General features: G+C 32.9%; 1 protein-coding gene across 1 annotated transcript in view; it reads left to right on the forward strand.

Moving 5' to 3' along the window:
- Positions 1-21,547, forward strand: part of LOC145292075 (sodium- and chloride-dependent glycine transporter 1-like) — a 180,757-nt gene extending 159,210 nt beyond the window's left edge. The window contains exon 15 of the mRNA XM_080138131.1: positions 18,446-21,547. Within this exon, the coding sequence (XP_079994257.1) occupies positions 18,446-18,613 (168 nt within the window). The 3' untranslated portion in view covers positions 18,614-21,547. The remainder of the gene's footprint in view (positions 1-18,445) is intronic.
- The last annotated feature ends 878 nt before the right edge of the window (positions 21,548-22,425 follow it).

Raw genomic sequence — 22,425 nt, forward strand, 5'->3', positions numbered from 1 at the left:
AATTAAAATATATTTTTTTATTTATAAAAAAATGAAATAATAAAAAGCTTACGTCTCAAAGGATATAGAGGAAAGAAAGAAGAAATAGAAAATAAAAATAAATAGGGAAAGAAAAAACAGAAAAGCGTAAGTGATACGTATCCCTTACGCCTTTCTGTTTTTTCTTTTCCTTTTTTTCTTTTTCCTTACTTTACGCTACCCCATTCATATAATATATAACCATAACCAGACTAGATTTATATATATATATATATATATATATATATATATATATATATATATATTACAAATTATCTGATATTTCCCCAAAACATCTGTTCTTCATAGAAGGGAGACTAAAACTCGCTGCTATGATTTAAAATGATCTGAAATAACAGCAAGGGGAGATTTAATTCCAAGTATTTCTCGTATACTATATCTCCCCTCTTTTGAAAATAAGATACGATTATGAATATCTTCAGTATCAAATAGTCTTTATACACTGTGAAATTTACTTTATGTATGAAAACCAAAAAGGGGAGATATTACACTGTTTACTGTTTGCAATGACCAGTATGGACTTTCATCGGACTGCTCCAAAATAAGATTGGCTGTATTCAATTGCGGGCATTGGCATTATGAGGTGGTTACTTGCGTTTACTGGTTAGAAATTTCTGCCTCCGAAACTATTAATTATTATCGGTCACTATCTTCGGGCTGCTTTGAATTTAAATCGGCTGCTTTCAATTATCATCCATTCACGAGTGTTTTTATGGACGGTTATGCCTGTGATTGGCAGTAACTGGTATCAGATTACTATCATTTCTATAGTAGCGGCTAAATCGCCTGTCTTGTATAGTCTGGCACTGTCATCCAGTGGCGGACACTTTCATATATGGTAGGCATTGTTCCTTTTCTGTCACTTTATGGCACTGGTGAACACTGGCTGGCATTGACAGGCACTGGCGGGCACTGGAAAACACTGCTGTTTGCGACGGTTTGATGCAGACTGACCGGGTTAGCTTTAGCTATGATATTCAAGTTAAATTTAATTTGAAACTGTTCCATATTAAAATGTTATTTGAAAGTACATAATCGTTACAAATGCCTCTCACCTTCTATGTTAAGAATGGGTTTCTAAATAATAATATCATTTTAGCACTGTCTGTATTCTACATAAGTTTCCATCTTTTACATTGTGGGGTACCAAAACGACAGACATGTTGGATAGCGGGGATTTATATATTATCTGTATATACATATACGTATATATGCGTGTATCAATATATATCGGTTATATTTTATGCAAGTATATACATATATATATATATATAAATACTTAATTTACTCACATAAAATTAATATACGAAAGTATAGATTTATGCGTAAACTTTAAGTATTTATGTCAAAAGTGCTCAATACGTAGGTAGAGCTAGTTAGCAATTTATAAATATATATGGCGATTAAGCTACACTGAATATTCCGATTTTCATCCACTCTAGGACTCTTCAGGCTTATGCGCATAAGCCTGAAAAGTCCTAGAGTGGATGAAACGCGGAATAATCAGTGTAGCTTAATCGCCATATATATTTTATAAATTACTATATGTATATGTATATATCCTGTATCATTTAGTAGATCGCCTAGTGTGTGTATTTTATATTTATGCAATAGTTCTAACATGAAAAGATTGACATGGACGTATCGAAGCAGTTGCAGACAAAATAGTTATTTTAACAGTTGTAGATAAACACAATACGTACCTGGTTTATACATAAAACATTTATTCTCTCGATCCCGGCCGGCATCTTCAGAGATTACAATGTCCTCACATTTTGGCTGTTCCGGAAGACGCCGTTCTCCGCGTCATAGGGAGAAATTAACTCCCTCTTGAGTCGTCCTTTTTCCCCTGCATTTAGCTAACGACTGATGAAAATCTACTTAAATCTACGTATCATCAAGTTTCTAAGACCCCCACGTTGATGTAAACTTAAATCTAAGTATTTGTTTATGCTAGCCAAAAATTCCTCCAGTACTCTGTTTGCCTTTATTTTCTTAATTCTCATTCCTTTGAAGCCTTTTATTATTCTTGGTGTCACTCACATTTTTCCAACCTAATTGTTTTTATTTTCTTTAATCATAATAAAAGATCCAGTGACCTGTCGTTGTTCCAATCAATTAATAATAATAAGTCCTTCAACAGTTTACACAGGTACTAGGCTGTGATCACCCAAAGGGTCAGAACATTACATTGTTAACTGATAAGCGCATGAATGGAGCACGCACACGAAGAAAAATATGTAATGTGTACCGTATATTAAATTATTTTGGTGACCAAAATAGGATGTGTATGTTTTAAACTTGGAAATGTTGTTAGAATGAAGAATGAAAGTCCTCGATAATCTATTACGTAATAACGTTAGTTGTCCTTGTGGTTATATTTTATATATTAATAAATTTGGGTAAAATTCTGTACCATCACCAGCAATGACAACGATGACGATACCGACGACGATGACAACGACGCAGACAACGACACCGACGATGACGTCGGCGACTGCGACGACTACATAAAAATTCAGAGCTGAAAAAAAGAATTTTGGGGGAAATGTCATTTCTGATATCCGACTTCTTTATGGAGGCAGAAGCAAGCGTACGAAGGTATATACTACTGTGTGGCTTTCGTTAGAGCCTAAATTATTGTTTTTGTTTAACGCCATGTTGTGTAGCCTTTTGGAATCGTTCGAAATTTCTGTAGTCTGGTATTCCATTAATATTTCTTTAATTCGATGAACGTATGTTTACAGCTAATTAAATTGATCGGAACCTAATAGTGAATTGTGAATTGAGGAATCCGTATTTTGTGTAGGATAGCCGAAAGAACGAATGTTTGGTGTACAAAAAAAAAGTAAGCACGGATGGTTCGGTGCTGAAAACAAGATGTGGCAAGAATATAAAAGGTCCTGATTGCGTTAAGGAGAAGAAAAGGAAAAAATAATGATTGCATAAATACCCTGATACTACTCGTAAATATAACTTTTTTGGAAAAATGACTCACAAATGAATTATAGGAATTTATTATAATGAATAAAATCGACTGATAATATACACAAAGCCGACATCAAAAATTGGAGAGTGGTGTGACTATATTGGATTTAAATCTGACATTTGTGTGTTTGTAGCTAAAGTGTTTATTTTCTAGAGGGGAAAAATAGTCTCTAATATAAATATATGGTGCTAGTGCATTTACTGATCTGCGCTATTTTTAATCGTATTTCCACGTTTAATTAAAGTTTTATGATATGTTTTTTTATTCAATTGTAAGGTTAAAGTATAGAATAGGTACAAAACACCCTCCCCTTCCCATGTTAAGAATGGCTTTTTAAATAATAACGTTATTATTTCAGCACGGATCAATAAGTGCACTAGTACCAAATATATATATATGTATATATATATGTGTGTATGTGTGTGTGTATGTGTGTGTATGTGTCTGTGTGTCTGTGTGTCTGTGTGTATTTACTGCTTGTTGACTGTATAGATAAATGATAAGAATAATAAATAATCACATAAGCGAATTCATAAAGATTCTGGATTAGAAGCAGGGCTGAAATGGGATTAAAATAAGAGTTATGATCATGTCTAAGTAGCCGGTCTTCAATAAAAGTGTTTCCTTTGATATTAAACTAAAAAAAGGCATCAAAGAAAAAAAAAGATTGTTTGTTTTCTACTTCAATATTTTCGTTGCGATAAATTTATTTTCCTATAACATATACAAACAAGATTTCATGGCAGACTTACGCTATTTGTCGATCTGTGAAAAAACTCATTGTAGTCTTGAAAAATCTTAGAAGTGGCATTCAAGGATTTCCGGTTATAGCAGCGCAACTCTACAAGGAATTCATTCGTCGTTGTTAGGCACTGAACTTTTCTGGTCGAAATCAAAATGCAATCAAAAAGCACTTGATATTCCTTATCAAAGTCAGATGGACATTTCTCTTAAATGTGTCCACAAAAAACCTTTTAGTGTATTTATATTGAACAGACATTCACAATTTAGTTTAAAATAGCATTTTAGTTTAACTGTTATGCTTAAATTTGTAATAGCATGTCAATAGGTGTGTAAAACTTTTAGTTAAAATCTGTTACTTTTAATTTTCAAAGAGCATTTTGGTAGGTCTTTTTCGTTTGAGGTTTTAATAGCTGTTTAGTAAATATATTAAATTCAGACTTCAAATAGCATTTTACTCGGTCTGTTACTTTTAAGGTTGAAATAAAAGTATAGTAGTATGTTAACTATATGTTTGAAATGACATTACGGAAAGTTTGTAACGTTTAAGTTTGTAAATAGTATTTAAGCATGTCTCTTAAACTTAAAGCTGAAATATCACTTCAGTGGGTCTGTTACCCATTAGTTTTAAATAGCATTTTAGTAGATCTGTCAAGTTTTAGTTTGAAATAATATTTTAACAGGTATATTGCGCTTATCAGTTGAGTAGGTTAGTTACGTACAAGTTGCAAATATTATTTTAATAGATCTATTAAGACTAAAATAGCTGTCTAGTTGGTATTTTTACGTATAAATAAAAAAGTACTTTAAGGTTCCTCAGGCTCTATTTTGAAATAACATTTTTTTATGTACGTCACGTTTAACTTTGGAATAGTATTATCGTTGGTATGTCAAATGTTTGATTTAAATAAAATTCTTCTTACTAAACGCAAGGATCCTATTGATATATTTAAATTTAAATACGTCCAAATGCTCTTCGCTAGTCACGTTGCTACGTTAAAATTCTAAACAGTATTTTTCGTGATCTGTGAAACTTAATTTTGAAATAGTGTTTTGTTTCTCTAACATTGCCTGTTAAATTTTGAATCAGAATGAAGTTTGTGGACCATGCTTAAGTATTTACATTTGATAATATGTCAATCATGAGCTCGAAATTACATAGTCAAACTAACGTTTTTCATTGGTTGATCTAGTTTAATTTTGAATAGCGGATTTGATGCTCTGTCACGTTGTGTTTAAATTGGCATGATCGCCATTCTGTGAATCTTGAGTCTTGAAACGTATTTTATACTAGCAGGACATGTGCAAATTCCAGGAAATGAGAAATATATGTAATCGAGAATTATATTTTGATAAAACTGGTATTTTCGTAATATCGTAAAACAATAGTTGTTGTTTTTTTTTTACTGGAAAATAAATAATATGGAGGATATATGAGTTTATGAATATTCCTATAAAAATAGTATCAATTATGTTTAAAATATAGAAATAACCCAAATGAAATGAGTTAACGAGTACGAATGAATACGCAGAATGTTATATTTTGTTACAATACAAATAAAAAAAAATCACATTCTAATAGACGATCTTTAATTTACTGCTTCGGTCCAGCAACTTTTGGCAAAAAATGTTGTTTTCTGCCCTACTTATTTCAATGTTATCTTTTTACGCAACGTTTCGCGGACCTCTTTCTTTGAAAAACCTCTACACGTTAAAAACAGTACGAGTTCCTTATCACACCATTAGAAAAATGATCATACAGAATTATAAGTATATTTGAAAACAAAGATACATCGAAGGGAGGCTACTCTCATGGCCTTGCTCAGGGTTGTCTGATTGCCTTTTCAAAGCCAACTGTAGCGATTTTTTCACTTTGTAAAGCCGTTTGGACTTCAAAAATTGTATTTGGCCTTTCTCAAAGCATAACGTACAGACAAACTAAGGAAAGAAAGAACAGAATATTATGTAGATTGCTAAACGTGCAAGCATTCTATCAAACTTTGCTTTGATTAAGCTAACTTCGTATCCCTGTCTCACTTAAGTTTGAAATAAGAATTTTGAGCGAATAAGAATTTTTAGAGCACGCGCGTGCGTGTGTGTGTGTGTGTGTGCTAACGACAGAGGCGCCAGCTTTTTCCAGGTCTAAAAATACGCTTAAATATGATATACTAATTTATCCAGATTTCTTATATATTATCATAGAGTCGCGATTTCAAAAGTAGAAAAACATATTTGGGTTCCATTAGCTAGAATCGAAACCGAAATTAAAACTGTTGCGTTGAAATCTGGTGACGTTACCACTGTATCAACGTGACATGCATATGAACGGATTTAAGATAAAAAATAAATAAACTAAGATGAATGTACAAAACTATTAACGATTTTTTAAATGTGGACCCATTTTGATCCCTTTAAAACTATTTTAACCATAAAATAGTGGCAAGTAAAAAGATATCCAATCATTTGAGGTCCGGGGCGTCGACTTTTAGTTTCGACAGAGATAAAGTTGTAAAATATGGAGACAGACAAGCAGACATACAAACAGACATATTGCGTTATATATATATATATATATATATATATTACCTTAGTTCCACTAAGTCATGGTTTTCTGGCAAAATCATATGCGTATATATATATATATATATATATATATATATATATATATATATATATATATATATATATATATATATGGGGACGTGCGTTAGTATGTATGTGCACACATATACTGTCCTAGGATGTTTGTGTTAAAGAAATGTAATTTTCAAAAGATACTGTTTTCTTGTAGATTTTTCAATACCTTCAAAATATAAAAGTAAAATCTGATTTTTCAGAAAAGCGCGCGTCGTATTATATCTATATTTATAATGGATGCCTCTGCAAATGTACTATTGATTAATAAACATAGAAATGACAGAGATTAATGACTAGAAATATTAGCGATTTAGATGATATATGGGCCCTCTGTTCTATGCGCTTCAGATTATGTTTGGTAAAATAAAATAAATACAATGTTTATTTTATACTAGTGTGCCAGTTATGTAAAGCCTTATGATAAACCATTTCGATTGCTTCTAAAGTGTGTTACATTTTTAGAATTAAACTTGCTTGCACATTCAATGTTTAAAACATTAGTTGCTAGTAGCTGATGAAGCTTTGTATAAGTATATTTGTAAACAAAGATACAAACTTACTTGCACATTCAATGTTTAAAACATTAGTTGCTAGTAGCTGATGAAGCTTTGTATTGTTGTATACTCATGAAGTTTTTAAAAATGGCGATCAAGAATTTTATATAAAAAATATATAAAGGTACATTTTTATAGTTGTCTTGCTCGAGTAGAGTCAGAAAAGGGTGGAAGGCATGGAATGAATGGAAATTAACTACTCGTACACAACTGTAACGCCCATTACTGGGGTTCTTTTCCACACTTACTGTAAATGCGTTCCATGACGTGATGTAGTTTTACGATATTTTATTTTTTTCTGTGAATCATGTATTGTTTATCGATATCTGTCGAGGCTATTTTGCAGGTGTCTTTACACTTGATGACCGATCGTGTCTTCTTCCAGCGTCAACCTTTCTGTGTCATTTAGTCGCATTATTTTTACATCAGCAATGGGTTGCGTCTTGTTCACTTAATCCGATATTAAACAGTAAAAGACATCTTGGGCAACAAATAGAAATCAGAAATCAAATTAGACGTAGATATAAACGCTGGTCAGTTTGTGATACACCACCCTAAATTCTCGATCCCAAGTTGAGCAGCCTTTGCTCAAAATGACGAAGTATTACAAGAACGCTGACGGGAAGGGATCATGGACCACACCAGATATGCTCCATTGTGCAATAGTATGCAAATGAGTCTCCTAAATGATTCAAAGTAGCAATTGAAATTCATATTCCCACACGCAAGTTTTATAGCACACTCGGCTCTCCCCTATTGTTTACTTTGCACAAAGGCAGCATATATTCCGCATATTTAACCATCATAAGTCAGGTTCAAATAGACAAATGTTTACCGAAGCTAGAAATAATTGTCGAGTGATATAGACGCAGCCAAGAGTAGCGTACAGAGATCATCAGTAAAAGCATTGAGTCGAAGAAATTAGGAACTCGCGAGTTTTTGAAAAATTTATAACAATGTGGTTAAGGCAGTAAATAATTTCCACACTATCCAAAAATCATGAGGTTGTTCGCACGTGATTTCATTAATAAACATAGGTATCTCAAAAGCGTGTGGATCTTATCTCATTCCTGCTATGCTATTTCAAAGAAATTCCATTGACGTTGCCTCAGTTCTCTTTAAAAATAAATGTCTACACGGAGCTTGCTTCCCTAATTGCTGGAAAATTGCTTATGTTGTACTATTATTCAATAATTCTGGTGAAAGACCTGACCCACTCAATAACCCTCCTATTAGCCCCTTTCTTGTATGGGCTAAGATTTTAATGCTGAATCAATCAAGCACTAGGCTATCACTTCAAATAAGCTAAACTTCATTTCGACTGATGGATTTATCCAAGCTCGGTCTACTGCAAATGTCCTAATTGTAATCATTGAACGTATATATCACGCATTGTACAAAGCAAGAGAAACTACGGCATTAACCGTTTATATATCTAAAGCTGTTGACGAGGTTCGACATGATTGTCTTACGAAAATTAAATCATACGATATCACTGGACTAATACTTAATATAGTCAGATCCTTCTTAGACAAGAGAATAATTCAAGTTGTTCTCGATGGTCGTACGTCCAAAAAGCATGATATAAATGCGGGTGTGTCACAGGGGTTGATCCTCGATTTTTCTTTTTATTATTATTCATCTTGAGAAATGACCTCTCTACTAAACATGTTTCAGAAATGGGTATAATTGCTGATGGGGTGACGCTCTATCACTAACACAGGGGGGGATCTAATGATCACATATTTAACATAACGGTTGAAATCTTAGAGGAGGACTTCTAATCTGTAATGGAATGCGTACGTAAGTGGATGTTAACATTAAATGCTTCCAAGACTAAATTTCGTTCCTTTAACAATTACAAGAATTTTTGTCACTGATCGTCACGGTTAATATTAGGCTAACCGAAAGCGCGTCGTTCAAACTCATATTCACGGGCAACATGAATTGGAACAAATACATTGAAAACATTGACAAGCTTGTTGCTAATAAGTTAGGACCTCTCTACCGTGCTAAAAGAGTATTCACACCTGAAAGTATCCTAATATCAAGGTCACCATTCACACATGCATAGAGCATTGTTCCCATATCTGGGATGGTGTATCTAATACTTGTCTTTCGTTCTTAGATAGGGTTCAGAAAAGAGTATTCAGCCTAACAGGTCCCGCACTGTCAACTAAACTCAAACATCTACCTAAACGCTGCGATGTTGTATCCCTGTGCCTATTTTAAATGTATTCAAGTGGGGTGTGCTCTGTCGAACTCGTAGCACTTGTATGGCCTGGACCTCATTGTCCTCGACAAAGACCATAACAGAATAATACCACAGCTACACTGAAAAATGCGTTCTACTCTAATAGTTTTTTTTTCCATCGGACTGCTAGACTTTGGAATTCGCTCTCGGGTTCAAGCTTCCCTGACTGTAATGAGATGCAGAAGTTTAAATGTAATCTGAACATACATCTTGTTGCTCAACTCCCTACATAGTGTTCATATATATATATATATATATATATATATATATATATATATATATATATATATATATATATATATATATATATGGTCTCAAATAGTAGCTTGTTACGTCCAAGGAGCACTGGGCCGTGTTTGGGGTGAATAAGAGTAAAACCAATTTAATGTAGAATTTACTCTAAATACATGATGATGATGATGATTGCAACGTCTTGCTAGACGAGTGCCACTCCCTCGGACACTTAAAGTCCATGAGCCCAATTGCCTAAGGGAGTATCTATAAAAAAATGATGTTACAAAGTCTTAGTTTTGTACGACAGCTAAATCTCTCTCTGTTCAAAATGTTGAAATCCAGAAACAAGCAAGAGCAAGATAGTCAGCAACAAATTAAACTGCAGACCAGCTTAATGCGGATACTGGTCTCCCACTTTATGATTTTTTTTAAATCAGAGATTTGCTTCTCCTAGAAAGGTTGCCTTCACCATGGCTTACGGGAGCCCTCTCCACCCCAACACATATATACATACACTCAAATATACACGGTGCTAGTTGGCCGTTGACCCCGAAAAAGGGTTCATTCGCCCTTTGAAACGTCTTGTTTTTAATCCTTCAGGGAGACTAGCCGCCCTCCTTACCAAACAAGTCTTGTGGCAGAACCAGTTTAGTCGCCGGTGACCCGACCATGAGGCAGGTAGTACTGGGTTACATGGTACCAGCAGCATATGACATGACCTGACACAAATAAATACATACATATATACATACACACACACACACACACAAACATAGATATATGCATGCATACTTACTTACTATAATATAAAAGTCACTTTGTGTTTGTAAGTTGCTTTCTCATAGGTTCCGAAACGGCTGAGACTATCATTTGCAAATTTCGCATAAAAGCAATTTATATGTCTGGCAGTCTTCTTAGATATGTTTTCTACAGCAATTCATTGGTAAGTATAAAAAATCGAAAAATGCCGATCTTGAAAATAGTCTTTCTCTGTTATAAATAAATAAGAATTTTATAGGGGAATATTTTACGTTACACCAGCTAAGGGAAACATTAAAATCTCCGCAAAATATTTCTTCTTAAAAAATACGATTTATTGTCATCTGAAAAAAAAAAAAGCTCAGTGATAGAGCATTTGACTACCGATTGAATGAACCTCTGTTCAAGTCCGAATATACCTCACCATTCATTTTAATTTTATCTTATTAATGCGTTCAATTTACGATACGTAAAGAAGACTATTTCAAATCGCCGCAAATTATTTCTTCGTTTGCATAGTTTAAAATAAAATATTATTCAGCAGTGGCTTTTCCAGGAAATTCATCGTCAACCCCAAATATCAGCTGACCTGATATTGTAAACAAAAGCAAACGTAATTTGATGAACGATATTATCATTATTATTTATTTATTTGCGAATTAGTCCACATGGACAAATTATTCCTCGTAATATATAATAATCAATAGAGAATTGATTTTATTATAATACATATGCAATCTGCATAAATTAAAATATCATGTTTAATCATATTGTACGACTGAGCAACGCCGGGGGGGGGGCAGCTAGTGTATATGTAAACATTGTAAGATACGGCCAAATTCTGTATTTCTCGACAATGTTTGATTCCCAGCTTACATGCCAGTTTTATAAATTAATGCATTTAATTAAAACGGATGCGATAAGTTTTACATAAAAATAATATTAATATTTCAGTCAGTTGTAGATGATGCTTATTTTTGTTTGAATATCTACTGAATTACCTCTATTGGTTTCACATGAAACTAGTGAAGCATACATGGTCCCCCGTGAGTGCACAGTGAACGAATCATAAAAAAATATCTAAGTTCAGCATTTGTTCCCCCCCCCATTTAGCCCCCAAAATCCGCAGGTGACGTCAAATCCGGGTGGAAATGAATAAACGGTTTAGTTATAGGTCTTAACATATCTAAATTTGAGTTCTGCACCATGCAAAAAAAAAAAGAAATGACTAAGTCCATCATTTGCCTCCCCATCATTTAGACCCAAAAGTCTGCAAGGTTTTAACATATTTAAATTTGAGTTCAGCACCATGCAAAACTCAGAAAATATTGGACAAATAAAAATAGTCCCCAAAATAGAGTGTTTTATTAGCCTTAAAACAGCACCTGGTGCACACCCAAGCGTTATCGCCAAAAATAGACAAACAAAATTATATAAAAATCGGTTAATTACAAGTTTTCAGAAAGTTTTATAAAAATCCAAGGCATCAATTTTTCAATAAGCACAAACTGTCATTTTTAGCCATTTTAACCCGAAAGACACCCCTGGTGGAGGGGGGGCCGGACCTTTCTTGGAAAATTCATTTCGTTACTTTTATACTCATATGTTTAATGTTTATGCAAAATTTCTAAATTTCGAAGGCGTAGTTATTGAGAAAAGTGGGGAACAGACGAACGGATAAAGGTGAATTTACAGGTCCATCCTCCTTTTGTCGGGGGACTAAAAATGCATCTATTGATACATGTAGATTTTTAAACCGATGCACCAGGCACATTATTATATTAAGGATTTCGTTTAAAAGAAATTTTGCTTGATTTCTTTGATAATATTCTATGCCGCCAGTGATAAAAGCGAATAGTTAGTAGTTTCAAAATATGTATATGTATTATACAGAGTGAGTCACGGGAAACGGGTGTATATTTAAATGTTAGAAAACAGTTTTCTTCCTGAGCTTCGCAGACGAGGTATCAATAAGGCATCAATGTGGTTTCAACAAGATGAGGCCACTGCTCATACGGCGAGAGCGTACATGACTGCTGTTCGAGCCGTATTCCCTAATGATGTCATTTCACGCTTTAAAGATCTCCCGTGGCCTCCGCGCTCACCCGATCTTTCCTTTAACTTTAGAAAGCGGTTTACAAATTTGTGCTCGTGAAAATGATCATCGTTTGTCAGACGTAATTTTTCGCTTCTAGCATAGTTTAGTGAATGTTTGTATATACATTATAAAATTTTTGTTGAAATATTCGCAGAGTTTTGTTTTCCTTAAAAACACCCGTTTCCCGTGACTCTGCCTGTATTACTGCAACATTATCTTTAGTGTTTTTGGAAGAAATGGAGAAATTTAGACAACAAGGGAAGAAAAAATAAACACATGCAAAGAGGCAGAATTTTAAATGATGTTTTTGTTTTTACCTTTTTTTATATATGAATCTTGACTGTCTCGTAAAAATTCCCTCGAAATATAGACAATTGAAAGTCACACATATTTTAACCAATAAAACCCCTCGCTTATCTGGCTTCTCACACTAACTTTCAACATGTAATACTTTGTGATGGACATTTGATAACAGTTGTTTATTAATTTACAGCCTAGTACAAGTGTAATTGCAATGTAAGAATTAGAATTAACTGTTCTTAAACGAGAACTTTATCTTCCAATTTAATAGTTCTATGAATCCCCTTCAGAATTTTTTTTAGATGAGGATTAATAATTAATATTATTTGGATTATTTGGACTACTGTTCTTATCTTGAGTGCGATTCTCACAACGTTTCAGCCGATGAAACATTCGCCCTTCTTCAGGTGGGCATATTTTAACTCAGGAATATTTTGATCGAAGTCAGTAATCTTTTAATTTTATCCACAGGAGTAGCATGCTCTTGTTTCTTCAACTATGACCCAAAAGAAATCCCCACTAATTCATTATTTTATTTTTTTGTATCAGCGTACGTAAAATTGAAATTTCCAACTTTAGAACTAAGCTTTCCTCAGTAGTTTATCGGCTAAGAGTTTATTTTACTGTAGTATTCTTAACTCGGAACCCAAAAACAACGAAACGGACTCACCCAGAAACATATCTTCTCAATAATAAAATATTGATGAATTTAAAACTGCCTTTAAAACTTTCTAGTAAAAGTTTACATGTGAAGCGGAACAACCCGTTTAAATAAACGCCCTAGAAGGTGTTACTACACTGCAAACGAAGGAAAAAATCACAATACGGGCGTTTCCAGTTAGATGCGTCGATGTCCAAAATTAATATATAAACCAACCCAAATTGAGATCGTACAGACGAGTGGTGATCGATTTCGAAATCAAGCAATTTCTGCACATGCTTTGAACTTTTCAGTAATGCACTCGTTCATCACCACTGACACTAAAGAGGTATCGGGTATTGTTTATAGTCATTCTTTAAAGCGCAGCAGAAATACAACACCAATATATACTAGATGGGCCTGTGGAAATTCCACAGCGGCATCTATCATATGTTACATATTGTTATTGGGTATTATGTGGATGGCCAGTGTGAATGGAGACTCCGCGATATTATTGTAGCCCTTTTGTTAAAACTGTAAAAATATGTATCTAAGTTATCTAGTTAATGTAGCGTCCGAATATATCTGGTTATTGCGGTTTATCTCCAATATCATTATAGGAGTCTGAGACATATTTCCATTGTATGAATGTCTGGCACGAATGGAAACAGCACGATATCATTATACAATCTTTAGATAGAACGGATACTATCCTTGGATCCTAGCTAGAATACCAAGAAGGTATATTTTAGTTTCCCGTATGGCCGAAAGGCGACATTATTTTACTTATTATTTTTTTATATTGCGTCATTTGTGTATCTTTAACTATGATAAACTGAATCTTTCTTCATCGATTACGGTTTCCGTTATGTTTAGCAACAGACAATCTCTAGGAATATGAGCGACTCAATTACTAACATTCATTCGAGAAAGAGAACTTTTTCCTTATCTTGATTCACTCAGATAATTGTCCAATTAAAGTCTGACTGAACAAGGTCAGTCCACTTATTATTCTCAACGACATTGATACAGTAGCCATGGTCAAAGGCAACCAGGATCAAAATCTTTTCTCATTGGCCTCATCAGAAATATTCTTATCTAATAATCTGCAAGAAAGACTTTAAAAAAAGTTTTATGAAGGTTACTGCCACTTCAGTCCGTACGTATATATGCATGTGCATGAAATGACAGAATGAAAAATAATTCAACAGAAAAAAATAAATAAATCAAACGAAATCTTATTTGATTGGTTTCATTCGGATCAACGAATATCAGCAGAATAAAGAACCAGTTAAATCTGTTAGATGGATACGTTTTTGTGTTTTCTTTCTTACAAATAAAAGTCGTGTACAACACATTACTGTTACCAAAGGCAAGATAAGTGACTCTTAAAATATAAGGTACTTGTACAGAATTCTAGCAATTATCAAAAACAAAGAAAATCTTAACCGTGACGGAAAGAAAACGTCGTACAATAAAAAAAAGGCATGTTAAATCATCAAGTAATTTTTTAGTAGTAGATGGATGCGTCTTTGTGTCGATTGTTTATCTTTTCAACTAATACATTTCAGGTGAAAGCAGTATTATACACTTACGTGTCAAAGGCAAGATAAGTGCCTTTTCTGCATACATGGATACACTTTTGTGTTTTGACTTATGTTAAAGTGGTTTCCTTACAAATAAAGTAGTGTACAACACGTTACTGTTACTAAAGGCAAAGTAAGTTACATGTACATTTGAAAATAAGCTACTAATAAAAATTCTACTCACGGCCAACGATGTAGTACTATTGCCACATCTGGCCATACCTGCTAGAAGAAGCTTATCCATCCTTGACAGAGTTCAAAATAGACTTCGTAGCTTAGTAGGGAATGCCCTTTTCTTTTCCCTGCAACCTCACGTTAGTGTTAACAAATGCAAAGTAAGTTGCATTTAAATTCGAGAAAAAGGTACTTATACAGAATTCTACCAAAAATAAAACAGAATTTTATCAAAAAACAAACAGAATTTTAACAGTGACTCAAAGAAAATATTGTACAACCAAAAAATCACGTAAAATCTCGAGTAGTTTTGGTAGTTGTAAGTGCTGTGGAGGCTTGCTTGTGTAGATATTTGATCTTTTAAACAGACACATTTCGGGTAAAAACATTATTACCGACTTCCCTGTTAAAAGCAAGATACGTTAGTTTTTTCTTATATGGACATGTTTTTGTATTCTAATTTATGTAAAGAGATTGTTATTACAAAAAAGTAGTGTACAACACATTACTAAGAAGTCACTTGCACAGAATCCTATACATTTCAAAAAACATATAAAGCCTTACTAGTGACTAAAAGAAAAAGTCGTACAACAAATAAATCATATAAAACCATCGATGAGTTTTATTTAAAAAAAAATAAGGTACTTGTACAGAACCCTACTCATATAAAAAAAAAACCTTACCCATTACGCAAAAAAACGTAATACAACTAAAAAGCCTGAAAAGTCATTGAGAATTTTTATTTAAATAAGAAATAATTCATTCGTAAAAGAATTCTTCCCATTTTTTATATTGGAAGAATTTTTTTACGAATGGATTATTATTACTAAACAAAATCCTATACCTGACGGAAAAAATGTTGTATAACATAAACCAAATAAAATAATTGAGAAGTTTAATTTTTAATGAAGAGGTAAATAATTAAAAATAATTTTAGAAATGCTCATGATGCGTCCTTAATTAGTGCTTTCAGTAGAGTTCTTGGGGCCTCCTGTATTTTTTTCACTGATCACTTTAAAAATAGTTAAGTTTTAATACAGCTCTGAAGGGGTCCTTAATTTTATTTAGTTCTGCTTAGTTTTTTTTTCGGTGTTCATTTAAAAAAACTTCTTCGGTGTAGAAATATTATTTTAGCAGGGCTCTGGAGGCCTTCTTTATTTTATTTAATATTTTCAGTAGCACTCTGGGGAAGCCTTGAACGTTCTAATTTTTCATTGCTCACTTAATAAAAATAATGTCCCTCGTGGAAGAGAAACTAAAACATAAGTTTTATTAGTGCCTCGGGGGCCTGATTTATCCTATTTGTGATTTCAGTAGCGCTCTGAGGTTCTCTCGGTTAAATTTTATTTTTGCACTGCTTAGTAAAAGAATTGTTTTATTATTCGTTATATTAGAGTGGTAGATTTAGTTAGTTTTAAAAAAAAATGAGTTCTAAAAAAGTGAGTCACAAAGAAACACGTTTTAAAAGAAATATGTAAAGCACGTTTATTTCATACTAGTTTGTTATTTAGTGCTCTGGTCAATAATCTATAACAAACTCTTGGGCAATAAAATATTAATATGGGACACTCGGTAAATAGTATATGCTACATAAAATGGTGCTCAATTCTCGAGATGCTATAGGTGCGTGAAACAATATAGTAGAATACGTGGAACGTGGTAGATGGCAAATATAAATGTACTGAATGTTCTGTTAAGTGTTAAAATATCATTTCACTCTTAAATCTTATGCTCGATACCCTAGAAAGAATATATATGATAGTTGAGAGAGATACGGAGAAAGAGATACGAAGGAGAAACAGAAGTAAACCAGAGGTGAGGTAGACTGAAGTGTAGATTTAATTGAATATGATTTCCTGTTTTGACTTTTTATTATTTTTAAATCCGGTTTCAATCATTTTTTTATTACAAACTAGCTTGGGTGCCCGGCGTTGCGCAGGTGTTTGGAAATGTGTGTTGAGCAAAAAAAAAAAAGAAGAAGAATGGTAGTAGGCAGGCAGGCTCGAACCCGTACCGCGAAGGAGGAAAGGAATGTGAAAAAAAAACGTGACATCTTTTCCGTTGCGTTCAACGCAAAACCGGAAGTGAAGAAGGTTTAAATTAAAGCGAATTAATCAAAAAGAGGGGATGACTTTCGAAAATATCGGCGAAAAAAGACACCCCTCCCTGTAGAAAAGTGCCAAGTTGCGGGTGAAGGAATTAATGTTCTTAGGCAATGTTTCGATATACGTCGTCCGAAGGTCCAACCTGTAAAACGATACCGATGTAGTAAAAATCTGTCGCCTCTATCGAAAATTTTAGGTATACATACATACACACATACACACATACATACATTTAAACAGACAGGTGAGATTTATATTATAGAAGATAACTTTACATTTCAAGAAGAATATTGAGACAAAAATAGTTTCAACTTATTAAAGGCGTGCCAAAGCCTATTCATTTTTTTAATTTAAATGGAGAATCTTAGTAAAATGTATTTAAAAAAAGATACATGTTCGAAAAACACATTCTTGCGATGCATGAAAATAGTTCAATAAAATGTTTTTTTATAGATTTGAAAAAGTTGAGATACAAGATTTAATTTGAAAAGTTTCAAAGAAAATAAGTTATAATGTTGTTTTTTTTGTTGTTGTTTTTTTTTTTTTTAATTAAATCTGAAGATTACCTTGGATTTATTTTATGGCATGTACATTTTGTATCACATTTTAAAAATGTTTAGTTGAAAATTATTGCTGAATAATAAACAGTTTTAGTGTTTGTAAGATGGGGGAAAGGCACGGTCTTTCTTATAATCATGTAGAATAGCAATGATATAACAAAACATAGTGTTCTTTTTATAGTGTAATGAGATCAGTATATACGTATAATTTAATAACAAATTATATTTTTTATGCCGAGAGACACTAGTGTTTTATGCACGCGCAATCATCAGTGAAGGAAGTTACAATTCGAACACAGCCACGATGCAACCTTTGACTTCATTAGCTAAGTCTTTACCTCCGAGCCCCTCAAACAATTTCCAAAAGAATGAAGGGAATTAATAACTAAGAAACGCACAATTCAATTCGAGCATAGATATTAAACAGCCAAAAGTGTTCGAACGAAGTAAGATGTGAACATTGCATATGTGTGTGTGTGTATTATATGTATATTCGTTTATATTTCATATTTTTGTGTATGACGATGTTTATTTTGTGTTTTGTGTGTTTTTGTTTGTTTTTTGTTGTTGTTTTCTTTGCTGACGATATTGTTTACGTATATCATGTTAGACAATCAATTATTTTGCAAAAAATATGAGTAATATTTTCCACACAAATAATATTTTGGCAAGCAAGTGTCGTGTTGTTTTCCATTGTTTGTTCATATTTTTTTTATAATTTTTTATTGTAAATATTTTTTTCTAAATAATTTTGATTCTTTGTGTCTCTGAACAGTTACCGAAACGCATCTGTGAATCCTCACCGCACTGGGGTCCATCACCAACGTCCAGACTGGTAGAAAAGCGGAAATCCTCCGTTGGTATCAACACTCATGGCAAAGACAACCTAGCGTTTCACATCGATGGGAAATGGCGAAATAAGCCATCATCAACGCCAAATTGAATCCAGGCATATGGAAACGAAGTTCGGTCATTAGTCCATTTTCCTCCGTTTGTCCTGCAGGACTGATTCCTAGCAAGAGAAAAATATCCACAATTCTACTAAAAATGGAATCGAAACTGTCGACCACTTACAAGCTGAGGCATTTTAATTAATGAAAATCCGGAATTCTTTTTCTTTATTGCAACCAACTGTAAATACTATATTCACGCATTTATATACTAACACAAACAAACTCAACACACACACACATACACACTAATATATATCGGATTTCATTTTTGTTATTTATTATTGATATATACATTTATTGTTTTAGAAAAAAAATCATTTTTCGAAACATGAACTAATTCGAAAACACAATTTTACTACAGTAGATTGTTCTACGATTATTTCCGAGATATTAAAAATCAAGAGTCGAAACAAAAGAGCAGAAGTACAAAGTAACGTATGAACCAATGTTTTATTATTGTTACATTTTGCTTGTAACGTCCTAAAATATAGTACTGTTGCAACATCTGGGCAGGAGCTACTCAGATATCCTGCCTTGATAGACTTCAAAACTGGCTTTGAAATCTAGTAGGTCATGCCCTATTCACTACTTCTTCAACATCTTTCCCACAGAATAGACGTAGCGAGCTTGTGTCTGTATATCGCTATTTTGTATGGCACGTGCTAGACTGAACTTCGATTTACAGTTCCCGCTTTCCAAAATTTCACAAAATACACTAGACTACCTACAACCACGATATATGATTTTTCCACCCTCTATCTGTGCCTAAATCTAAACGCAGATTCCATGAACAAAGTTTCTTTTCCCCAAACTGTTCGCCTGTTGAACATTGTCCCGCTTACATGTTTCCTGTTGAATACAACACGGTAGCCTTCAAATTTAATGTAAACAAGTTCTTGTCCCCTATAAATAATCAAATCCAATCCTATTTACACCATTAGCGATTACTACATTGCAACCTACATCCATTAACCCTTATGCTTGACTCGCTTTCTGGTCTTGATAAGTTGCGACTCCTAAAATAAATCTTGTGTCACTTATATTCGGACATTAACTTGTGTGGAAAAGGGTCGTTTATCAAACTAATTTATTGTGAAGTAATAATATGAAGTTCTCAAATTTGTTTATGGCTTAAAATTATTTTTTTCTGAAACAATAAAAGAAAACATTCAATTATTTTTTTCTTGCGAAAAAAAAAACAATTACCGTAAATTTATATTGTAAATATTATCATATATCAAGATCGGTTGTGGGAATAGTTCCTAAGCTAAAATAGGTTTACGATGACAATTACACAAGAACAATGAAGTAACTTAAATATATATATGCATACAAGCAGGCCGCCCGACGTACCCCGGTCGTAAAATTGGCATAAATATTATATTATAATTAAAACTGAAACTGCGACGTGTGTATGCGAGTATTATGTTTTTTTTTCTAAACCGTTCACTTCTGAGATCAATACCAAAATACAGTGAGTAAATACGATAACCATTAGACCAACGTTACAGGAACTTTAAAAGATGTTTTCAAACTACTTATTCTTAACATAAGTAATCTGTAATGCAAACTATTAAAGCATGCGCATGCGTGAAACAGTTAGCAAACAGATAAAAAAAAGCCGATAGCTCCCACGTACCAATTTTCATTCTATTTTGACCGCTTAGCAGTCATTTGTTTGAGTGGAAGTGGATTAAAATCTTTTCCACATGTCTGAATATTCTATATACCATATTCATGTCTGTAGATCAAAATTTCGTTTAGTATATCGCTTGAGTACACACATTCTCAATTATATATATATATATATATATATATATATAGAGAGAGAGAGAGAGAGAGAGAGAGAGATCTATACATAGATATGTATATATTTCGATGTCGATGCCTCCGTTCAGTTTTGAAACGCATAGGATAATTCCTGTAGAGGCAGCTGCACATGTATTTGTGTGGGAGAGGGTTGCGCATTCTCTAATCTCACCTCTCTGAATCGGCACTGCTTGAACCCAGTGGCAAGGAAAAGTCCAGGACGACTGGAAACAATGCCGAGATAAGCGTAGAGTACATACAGAAGCTAGAAATCCCAAATAGTCACCCATCTGGTACTGACCAGGCTCATCGTTGCTTAACTTCTGTGATCAGATGGAAACCTTCGTGTCAAATCTGATTATGCTGTATTCATATATATTTCATATATATATATATATATATATATATATATATATATGCATATATACATACACATATATATATAAATACTAGACTACCAGTGACCCGTTGGGTCAGTATGTTATATTAGCTATGGAATTCATGTATGAGCGTAACACTTGTGACGTAAAGAAAATAGTTTGTTTTTTTACATAACAGAAACATTTCTATGAAAGTATATTAAAATAAAAAAGAACATAAATAGATTTCTATGAGTCGTTCTGTTTATTATAATTGATTATTTTTGGAAAAAAAATTACAGTTACTGAATTATAAGTGGTTAGCCATACTTATAGGTAAATGTGCACTGAACAGATACAATAATATTTATTATAGCTAAATTCAAATTTTGATATATCTGCTTTTTTTTCATCGTTCGTTTCTGCATTACGTTTAAGTTATTTTAACCCCCACTCTTCCCATGTTAAATAATAATTTCGAAATAATAACGTTAATATTTAAGCGTCCCAATTGTTCTTTTGTTTTTTGTTTATTTTAAACCCCACTCTTCCAATGTTAAATAATAATTTCGAAATAATAACGTTAATATTTAAGCGTCCCAATTGTTCTTTTGTTTTTTGTTTATTTTAAACCCCACTCTTCCAATGTTAAATAATAATTTCGAAATAATAATCTTAATATTTCAGCGTCCCAATTGTTCTTTTGAGTGTTTTTTCGCGTTTAAATTATCCAAATAAACAATTGTTAATACTGTCTGCTTTTTTTACATCGTTCATTTCTGTATTACATTTCCCCATGTTAAATAATAATTTCGAAATAATAATGTTAATATTTCAATGCGCAGGTCATGCGCGCATGCGCAACCGGATGTCGTAAACCTGAAAGTGGGTTACATACATCGTTACAAAATCATTTGAGTTGTATAATTATATATATATATATGTGTGTGTGTGTGTGTGTGTGTGTGTGTGTGTGTGTGTGTGTGTGTGTGTGTGTGTGTAGAGAATATTTTTCCAGCAACGTAATTAATTTTTTACAGGCGTTTTCTAATCATCCAAACAATCAAGACTTTTAACCATTTCTTGAAAAGCAAATGTATAATTTATTTAGGAATAAATATATTTGGGGGCAATGAATCGATCAAATAAACATTTTAGTAAATGTGTGTTCATTTTTATACGTATCGTTGTTGTATTCTTCTGCTGTTTTTATTTCTGATAAATTATTACCTTCGAAGATTCAGGACATAATTAAAACCTTGTATTTCCTAGACACTTGAGATAACAGTCAGAAAAATTTAATTATTTCGTGTGAAACAAAGATATCGTTGTTTTTCATGTGCTTTCTCTGTTTTCTTTTTTTAAAAGATCAGAAATTATAAATTAATAATGAATTAATACATATTGACATTTAGACGACAGAAAATGTATGCATGTAATATAGTTAATATGTTGTTAAAATCAAAAAAAAATGTATACCCATTTTTTTCTTCTCGTGTTAACTAGGGACACGAGAAAACACGATAAAACACGAGAAAACATGCTCAAAATATACCGTATATGATAGATGTTGTAATTTTACCTTACTATATTTTAGGCATTATTTTATATATATATCAAGTCCACCATTAAAA

This window comes from Euprymna scolopes, chromosome 13 (genome assembly GCF_053919585.1).
Source record: "Euprymna scolopes isolate OS-2025 chromosome 13, ASM5391958v1, whole genome shotgun sequence".
In the NCBI taxonomy this organism is placed as follows: Eukaryota; Metazoa; Mollusca; class Cephalopoda; order Sepiida; family Sepiolidae; genus Euprymna; species Euprymna scolopes.